This window comes from Acanthochromis polyacanthus, chromosome 11 (genome assembly GCF_021347895.1).
Source record: "Acanthochromis polyacanthus isolate Apoly-LR-REF ecotype Palm Island chromosome 11, KAUST_Apoly_ChrSc, whole genome shotgun sequence".
NCBI classification, from domain to species: domain Eukaryota; kingdom Metazoa; phylum Chordata; class Actinopteri; family Pomacentridae; genus Acanthochromis; species Acanthochromis polyacanthus.
In genome coordinates this window covers 12,218,509-12,227,942 of record NC_067123.1, presented here as the reverse complement: position 1 = coordinate 12,227,942, position 9,434 = coordinate 12,218,509, and the positions used below count along the sequence as shown (strand labels likewise).

General features: G+C 40.7%; 1 protein-coding gene across 1 annotated transcript; it reads left to right on the top strand.

Annotated features, from left to right (window-relative positions):
• Window positions 1-325: 325 nt before the first annotated feature.
• LOC110956756 (tumor necrosis factor receptor superfamily member 6B-like) lies at window positions 326-4,475 on the top strand. Its single transcript, XM_022202456.2, has 4 exons — window positions 326-461; window positions 737-1,139; window positions 2,336-2,503; window positions 3,199-4,475. The coding sequence occupies exons 1-4, from the start codon at window positions 459-461 to the stop codon at window positions 3,528-3,530; spliced, it is 906 nt and encodes a 301-aa protein (XP_022058148.1). The 5' UTR covers window positions 326-458; the 3' UTR covers window positions 3,531-4,475.
• Window positions 4,476-9,434: the final 4,959 nt, after the last annotated feature.

Sequence of the window (9,434 nt, the reverse complement as noted above, 5' to 3'; positions counted from 1 at the left end):
CAAGGTGTCCTCAGGCAGTTTCAGAAATGAAAGTAAAGCATTAGCTGATGACATAATTGGTAATGGAGGAGAACAGGGTTAATAAATATGAAGTATGTATAGTATACGTATGTTTTCTGGGGGAAACAAGCACAGCTGCACTAGAGGGCAAATCTCAACATTTTTGATGTTTCTCTAATACAATTAATAATCTTGATGCCAGACTGCTTTTATCCCACGGATGAAAGAAATGAACCCTCCCTCCACCCCAGTGGTCGGCATGACAAATCCCCCCATCATCCTTGGAGTGCCTGTCACAAACCTGACATAATTAAACCCTGACTAAACTACAGGCTTGTCTGGACAATTTCCAAAAATGCTGCTGCCCTGCCAATATAAATAGCGGTGAAGAGGCAGTCAGAGCACCATCCCTCCTGACAGAGAGCTGTAGCGTGCCACAGGACATCATCACATTCACCATGGTAGGTGGAGAGAAGCGGACGTGTCCAGGAAACATCTCAGTGCGCGATTCTCTGAGCCTGACGCGGCTGTCAGTTCACCCTGAATGCAAATTTGGCGTTTTCTTTTAATCAAAAGGAAGATTATTTACAGATAAATTAAAGCATTCAACCAAATGATGGGGCATTTTCACAACAATTGCAAAGCATTGGAGAAGGAACTTTTAAAAACGTGTTTTCATACATTTTACGCGCGTCTTTCTTGTATATTTCTCTTCATGTAACTTCTGTCATTTCAGGTGTCTACATCCTGTTTACTTCCAGCTGTTCTGGTGCTGCTGTTGTCACTGGTTGACAGCGATGCCTCACCGGCCAAGACCTTCGAGCTCCAGGACCCAGTCACCGGGAATCCGGTCATTTGTGACCGCTGCCCTCCGGGGACATACCTGCGCGATCGCTGCTCATCGACGCACAAGAGCCAGTGCGCACCGTGTCCTCCCGGTTCCTTCACCGAGCTCTGGAACCACATCGGCAAATGCCTGAGATGTGGAGTTTGTGGGTACAACATGATCGAGAAGACGGCGTGCACGGCCGACAGCGACTGCCAGTGCGAGTGCAAACCCGGCTACTACTTCAAAGAGGAGTACGACATGTGCGTTCGCCACAGCGAGTGTCCGGCCGGGCAGGGAGTGGCGAGCCAAGGTAGTATCACAGCCTCAGAGCTGATCATGAATGAGTGACACGTTAAATTTCCCGCTGAGAGAAAAAGTCAGGTGACAGTAGTCAGAAAGCACTGTTTCTGAATGAGAGTAACATTTCAGCAATGTTTTGGGCTTAGATGACAACTTGAGAACATATCTGTTTAAACAAGCTGTCAAGAGCTGCTTTCATTGTTCCCAGTGTAATTAAACTGAATGAATATCAGCTTGTATGTTCTGCAAACACGTTTGCCTCAGCTGATTAAAGGGGGAGACCTCTGAATCTTTACAACATGTGCAGAGGACTTTCATTTCTGAAAACTCTCTTCTTTTCCTTCTAGCTTTTCCCTTCAGGGGTCACCACAGTGAATCGTCTGCTTTTATCTCACCCCATCCTCTGTAGCCTCTTTTCTCACATCAGCTAACTTCATGTCATTTTTCATAAACCTCCTCTTTGGTTTTCTTCTAGGCCTCCTGCCTGGCAGTTCAAAATTCTGCATCCTTCTACTGATTATATTCACTATCCCTCCTCTGTACATGTCCAGTTTTGGAAAACTCTCTATAGAAAACAAAACATACAAATCAGTGCAGAAAAATAAATCCAAATGCAGAAACTCAAGTATTTAATGCTCTAAATTTCTTGACACAGGCTCTACAAATTATTCACTTAAGGTGCTGTCTCTAAATGCTCAAACAAAACATAGTCATGACTGTTACCATGGAGGCAGCCTGGTTATTCAGCAGTTTTTGACAACTACCTTCAGACAGATAATGAGTTTCAGCAGATGTTGACAAGGCATCACTTCTCTTCTGTTTCCATCACTTTCAAGAAAAAGTGAAATAGATGTGTACTGATTTTTTTTAATATGTAGTAATACAAGACTTGAATCACGTGACTGAAAACGCATGTCGGTGGAATAGGAGTGTGTTTTAGATCGTTTGCTGCCCCACAGAGGCAGAGAGGAGCAACTACATTTACAGTTTTAATGGATCAAAACTCTGTGAGATGATGCTCCTCAACGGGCAAACTTCTGCACCTGCAAGATTATTATCCAAACGGATCACTTTGGTACAGAAGAGTCTGATGCATTGCACATAACCTGCTGTTCTGTTAGCATCTCTGGTCACTTTGATTAGCATGTAGCCAGAGTACAAAGTGGTTGTTGTCATTAATCAGAACAATGTGTGATTCTCCTGCAGGTACAGCTAATAAGGACACAGTGTGCCACATCTGCTCCAACAACACCTACTCTGACGTTTCCTCAGCTCACAACAACTGCACCGAGCACCAGATGTGCAGCGATGTAGAGCTGCTGAAGGGCTCCATATGGCACAATAGCATCTGTGCAAACTGCGGTGTGCTCAAAGGTAAGGCCACCCGTACAAAAAGTTCAAAAGGCAGAATAAGACGCCTTTACTTCTCACATTTACATTACAGCACAGTGGAATTACAATGCAGGCCAGTCGTGGTGCATCACACTAGGAGTAGGTGCCTTGCTCAAAGGCCAAATAGAGGCAGCTTGGAAGGAGTGGGATTTGAACCAACAACCTTCTGATCACTAACTGGGAGCCTTCACTGTTAAAACAGTATTGCTTCAATCTGTAGCAGGTTTATTTTTTGTATCAAACATGCGACACTGTAAAAAATGAATGTTTGACAAACTGTGACAATATACTGTTATGTTCCCAGATTTGTTCAATTACAGATAATGGCTAGTAAAATCATAGAAAAACAAGTATTTATTAACATTCAAATGTAAGAAGACAGCACAACCATTTTCTACACCAGGATTGTCTTTTAAAGACCGAGACCCAAAAACTGTTCAAAGATAACGTCCGTCTAAAGCAGGTCCACGCCACACAGACCTCCTCCTCCTGTAAATGGAAAGCATCCAAAACTATTCCTGGGCAGCTACTGACTTTTTTTTTTTTTTAAGCTCCAACAACTGGTTCTGCTTTATGCCAAGAAATCATCTGAATGGCATGTTGCTGTCTTGTTCTCGTGCCAGTGTTTTATGTTTGTTCTTCAGCAGCTAATTGATTATCTTCTTCATGTCCTGCAGACGGAGGTGAGTACCTCAAAGAAATCCTCCCGGCTTTCTTCGTCCAGCATAAAATGAACATCAAACGTCTGCGTCGGATCGTGCACAGGCTCCCGTTGGAGGACGGCAAAAAGCAGGCGGGAACCTCAGAATTTAATCTCTTACAGCTTCGTTATCGCATCAACACTTGGGTCGCCTCCGCCACACCGGAGCAGATTCGGGAGCTTCCAGGGATACTGGATAAAACGGGAGCAAGCAGCGCTGGTGAGAGACTACAGAACAAGCTGCAGCGCATTGACACAAACGTCAAAGAGCAGTGCACTCTGGGAAATGAGGTGCTTGCAGTTTTATAGTTGTCCTGTCCTAGGCTAGCAAATACCTTACTATATGCACAAGAGAGTTTCATTCCTCTAATAGTAGCATCTGAAGAATTCCAAATATATAAATATACTGCACTATTCAACATGCACTGTCCATTGCATAGCTAAAAGAGAATACCAGTAATTGAGAGGCAAAGTGAATTATCTTTCATCTCTGTCTGTTTAACAATTTCTCTTTTGTAAGACAATTCGTTTTTTCTTGTTTTTCCAAAAAAAGGACAAAACAATTAAAAAAAAAAAAGGATTTTGTCACCAAGCTTGAAATTACTTGCTGCCCTGTGTAACCAAATTCAGTAAGAGATGAATAAATGTCATTGTAGATAATGCAAGACAAGGTGGTTTAGAGGACACTTCAATTCAGGTCAGGTGATTGACAAGGAATTGTTGTATACCACTACAAAAAGTACATTTCTCACAGACTCACGAAGAAAATGGTATTTGGTATATAATTGTACCGTTTCATGTATAACTTTGCTGCAAAAACACAAAGCTGCACTTGGTTTCATATAGCTCAACTCAACTCAAATTCTTGTGTTCTCCTTCTGGGAGTGAAAGCCCCAAGAGAACCTGCAGAATGATCACTTAAAATCAAATGAATTATAAAATACCGGTATTTTCCTTTAAAAAAAACCAAAGTGTTGACCTACAGTAGATCTACCTCCTGTTACACCTGCAGTTCAACCATCACGGTTTTGCTAATTCTACAGATTTTGTAAGTTTCATTTGTGTGTCAGATTCTAATTTATTCCTATTTATAAACCTAAGGGCATCTTTTGCCCTCAGAAGAGATGGTGATGGGGCTGTTTGGTTTGCATTATTTTTATACAGATAGAAACTATAGAGTTGTATGCATGTGATGTTTGATATCTGGCTGCTTTGAATGATGCTCAAATAAAAAAATATATGTAACAGATATAATCAATGGCAGTCTGTTTTTAATTTCAATCAGAAATTACATATGTTGAAAAAATAAGAAATGAAAAGTTGAAAATAAGCCATACTAGGATAAAAATATACAGTTGTGAACAAAAGTTTACATACACTTGCAAAGACCATATGTATCGTGGCAGTCATGAGTTTCCAAAGACTTCTGTAACTCTGAATTTTCGATGATGAAATTATTGCCTATTCGTCAAAAAAAAAATAAAATTATGCATTTTGTTTCCTGGGCTGCTCAGTGGAGTAGTGGTTAGCACTTTCGCCTTGCAGCAAGAAGATCCCTGGTTCGAATCCCGGGGTGGGCCTGGGATCTTTCTGCATGGAGTTTGCATGTTCTCCCTGAGCATGCGTGGGTTTTCTCCGGGTACTCCGGCTTCCTCCCACAGTCCAAAAATATGCTGAGGTTAATTGAGTACTCTAAATTGCCCGTAGGTGTGAATGTGAGTGTGAGTGTTCGTCTGTCCAATTCAGCCATTTCTTTACCATTTTAGATGTGTTTTTGGAGTCATTGTCATGTTGAAACACCACACTGCATCCAAGACTCAACCTTCTGACTGATTATTTTGGGTTTTCCTGAAGAATGTCGAGGTAATCTACCATCTTCATTATTCAATTTACTTTGTGTAAAGCACCAGTTCCATTGGTAGCAAAACGGCCTCAGAGCCATAGGCGTCAGTTTAGGGGGGGACGGTGGGGATGTGTCACCCCCCACTTTTTGTCAGGGGTCATTTTGTCTCCAACACATTCAAATTCTTCACATGTAAGCCGTTGTAAACCCAGTTATTTTCAGCAGTATAGAAAATTCCGACGCTCCTGAACGCACCATCCGCACTCGGCCGAGAGTTGCACAGACATGCAGCACACCTTCCTGAGGTTAAAAAAACAACGTGCAGATGCTAAATTTGCGCCCGTGCCAAGTGGAAGCTCCGACCAGAGGCGTGCAGAGGCAAAATTGGCCGAGAATTAGTACTATAGCGGCCCACAGACCCCTCTACCCGCATATATAGCTCAACAGGTTGAGCCTCCGCCTTTGGTATGGTGGTTGTGAGTTTGAGCGCGGCTTGTGGCATTTTGCCGCCGTTCTTCGACATTTTCTCAAAGTGCTGTGGTCTCCATCCCCCCCACTTTTAAAAACAAACTGACGCCCTTGCTCAGAGCATAATACTGTCACCACTGTGCTTGACGGTAGCTTTGGTATTCTTGCGGTTAAATGCCTCACCTTCTCTATTTCAAACATATTTTATGGTCATTGTAGCCAAATAGCTGAGTTTTTGTTTCATCGGACCACAGAACTTTCTTCAAGAAGGCTTCTCCATGTAATCAGCAGCAAACTTTAGTTGAGCTATAACATGCTGCTCTAGAGAGAGTTTTCTTCTTGCATGACCGTCTCACCTCATGGTGGTTTAAAATAATGTGAACACTGACAGATGTGTTTTAGCAGCTTCTAATTCACTGCAGATGTGCTTTTGGCTCTTGACCATTCTGAACAATTATTTCTCAGCAGAAGGTGACAGTTTATGTTTTTTCCTGATTGTAGCAGTGATTGTACAATGAACTTTATAAACAGATGTTGTCACAGATTGTTTTGTGATCCGCAGCTGCTTTGAAATTTCTCCAAGAGACTTTACTGACTTGTATAACTCAATGATTTGCTTCTTCAAATCAATACACATCCACTACAGTGTTTGTGGTTGAGTTTAATAAGTATATCAAATGGACCCTATTTAAATTGGCTGAGATGAGTCAGCAACTGCAGTTAATCATAATCGCTCACAAAAAGTGTTTGAACAGATTAACACAACTTTCTACATTGCCAAAACTGATAATTCAAATTGTGTATATAGTTGTGACCCAGCAGATTTTGAGATACATAATTTATATATATTTTTAGAAAGAAAGAACAAAATTGAATTACATATTTTTTGTGACAAAGTGTTTCAATGATTCCATCATAGAGAGCTGAAGCCATGTCTGTCTGGCCGTTTCTACTGGTGTACGTAAACGTTTGTTCACAGTTGTAGATGGTTTGTTGGACATGTTTCCAATACAAAAATGGTTCTTTTTGAAACAGTTCAGTTGAAGGAAAGACTAAAGACTGAAAAATGGTAAAAACTTGTGAAAATTTGCATTTTTACTTTTCACAGTGAAGATTAAACATTTCTTCACGAAGACAGAAATACAAAAAAAACCCTCAGCTTTTTAAAAAGTGCCTTGGCGCCTCAAGAACGAATGCAATACAAGACAAACATTGTTTTTAGGAAGCTCAGAATCAGTATTGTCTGCATGTTATAGATTATTCCCAACATGACGTTTTCCTAATGACTCATCAAACCTTCATAAACAGACAGTAGCCTGAATACGTGATTAGTTGCCACAGACCCACAACAAACCCAAAACACGTAAAATTGAAGAACTATTTTTACAGCAACAAAGCATGAGCTGATGCAGGAAACATGGTACTGCAGCTAACAGACAGCTGACTATGCAGCGCTACTAGACAGGCAGAATGGACTCTCATAACCTTTTTCCACTGAGGAAAAACTGGTTTGAAGACAGTACCAAAATAAACCAGTTGTTCACATTTTGTCAGCCAAAAAACTAGCTCAGGGCCATGAAGACGTTCTCTCAAGTGGCACTTTGCTAGTCTACAATCAAGAACTGCATATGTCAGGATCTGGGGATGAGATTATTGTGAGCAACTGAAAACTTTTTCAAAAACCAGAGCTCGCCAGTCTAATTCAAAGGTGATAAACCACAGATTGAGTTTGGACATGAAATCAAAACAGCAGCATGAAAGAAAGAAAATCAGTGACATATTTGTTTAAATTTGACTTGTAAACAACGGCATAAAGTATAGGTCGACACGGCTCAAATGAATATCTTACTATCTAGACGACGACGTGCAAAAGCATAAGCAGCCATAAGAGCACGGCGAGCTGCAGCGGCTTTAGTGTGGTGACCAAGCAAGAATCTCCATGCAACACGGACAAGCAATCGTGCTGGCCACCGTAGCTGACCTGCCGCTCTCGATGCAGACGGCTTCTCAGGTGGTGATTCCTCACCTGGTTCGTCTGTACCCAGCCCCATGTTAACTATTTTAATGACAGTCACTTCTCTGCATGTTTCCAGGGTGGGTTGGGGGTGGGTGTGGGTGGTATGAGTGATCCTTTGTGTCTTCTTTTACTGTATGTGTGTGTGTGTGTGTGTGTGTGTGTGGGGGGGGGGGGGGGGGGGGACGGGTAGAAGGTGAGGCATTGTTTTTAATCGTTTTTAATCTGTAAAGCACTTTGTATTGCAATTTCTTGTATAAAAAAGTGCTATATCAATAAAGTTTGATTTGATTTGATTTGAATAATAAAACACTGACTTGCACAGACACGATGGTGAAAACTTTGAGATATACAACCAATAAACGAGGACTGGGTGGCTTGAGCTCCAGTGCAGTACTTCTCTCCTGCTTTTTGTGCTTACATATACTGGATTTTAATAGACTTGAATTCACAATAAAGCTGTTATTTTACATACAGCGCCCTCCATAATTATTGGCAGCCCTGGTTAAGATGTGTTCTTTAGCTTCTAATAAATTCAGTTTTTTTTCTAAATAATATAGGACCACAATGAAAAAGAGAGGAAAATCCAACCTTTAATTCAAGTGTATTTATTCGGGGGAAATCACACATTAAGAAATAATTCCTTTACATCAAATCATGTGTGCCACAATTATTAGCACCCCTGATGTTAATACTTTGTACAACCTCCTTTTGTCAACAAAACAGCACCTAATCTTCTCCTATAATACATTTTTCTACCATTTTCAGTGTGAGCGTATGCTTCTTCAATAAAAACTGAATTTATTTTAAGGCTTTCAACACATCTTAACCAGAGGTGCTAATGATTATGGAGGGCACTGTATTTTTCAGTTGCAATTATCAGACAATGAAACAAGTATGAAATAAAGACTCAAACACAGTCCAGTAAGACTTCATGTTTACTGGCAGCCACTTCACAGCCAATTCAGAGCTGCTTTGCATCGTTAAAATAATAATTTTATAACCGCAGTGTTGTCTCACAAACTCACCAAACACAGTAGTTAGAAACTAAAACTGAGCTTTAAGTTGTGATGTTTCCATGTAAAATTATCACTCAGAAAGAACTTTTAAGAAAGTCCTGGTTTCACATACCGCACTGTCAATCACAAACACAGAAAGAGTCTTCTTCCTGAAGTGAGCACTGAAAAATTCCAAGACACATTTTGAGGATATGAGATTTTCAACAATTTGCTGAAAAACGGCACAATATGGGACCTTGAAAACATTAAACAGCAGGAAAGTGAGACAAATATTGATCTCATTTGCTTTCCAACAGTAAAAAAGACCAACTGTTATGGTGTACTGTGTCCTCAGTTGAAGTTCAGAGCAAAGTAAAAGAAGCTTAAATAGCACACCAAGCGGTGTAATGATGTGGCTCTTTGGTGGCTCTCTGGCTTGTGTTAAAGCAAACAGCTTCTCAGAAGGTTTGCAAGTTGAAGTAGCTCCAATCCTGTGAAAAAGGAAACCAGTTTTCTGAAGAGTTGCAAGTTGAACCAGCTCTGAATCATGCTGTTGGAGAAGGGGCATCAAACCTAATCCTATAATGTTGAAAATCAAATCTCTGTAATTTCTATGGCCCCTTTAAAATAAGAAACATGTATCCGTTGTGTTTTCTGATAGAATAAGTAAGGTTAATGTTACAATTGCATGTGACTACTTTAAATGCTAAGGTTAACCAAATAAATTCAACAGTTCCCTTGAACAGCACTTTATGAAAATGCAGAGGAAGTATTATCAACAGGACAGGTGTTACTTTGTCTAATGCGGCAGCACCCATTTTGACCAACATTTTGTTTGTCATAGGCATGATGTTTGTGCTTCTCCTATTTGTCATTGCTTTTATTGGGTG

Coding starts and splice junctions, on each gene's coding strand:
- LOC110956756 (XM_022202456.2), top strand. Junction 1,140..2,335: donor GCAGGGAGTGGCGAGCCAAG/GTAGTATCACAG, acceptor ATTCTCCTGCAG/GTACAGCTAATAAGGACACA. Junction 2,504..3,198: donor AAACTGCGGTGTGCTCAAAG/GTAAGGCCACCC, acceptor CATGTCCTGCAG/ACGGAGGTGAGTACCTCAAA.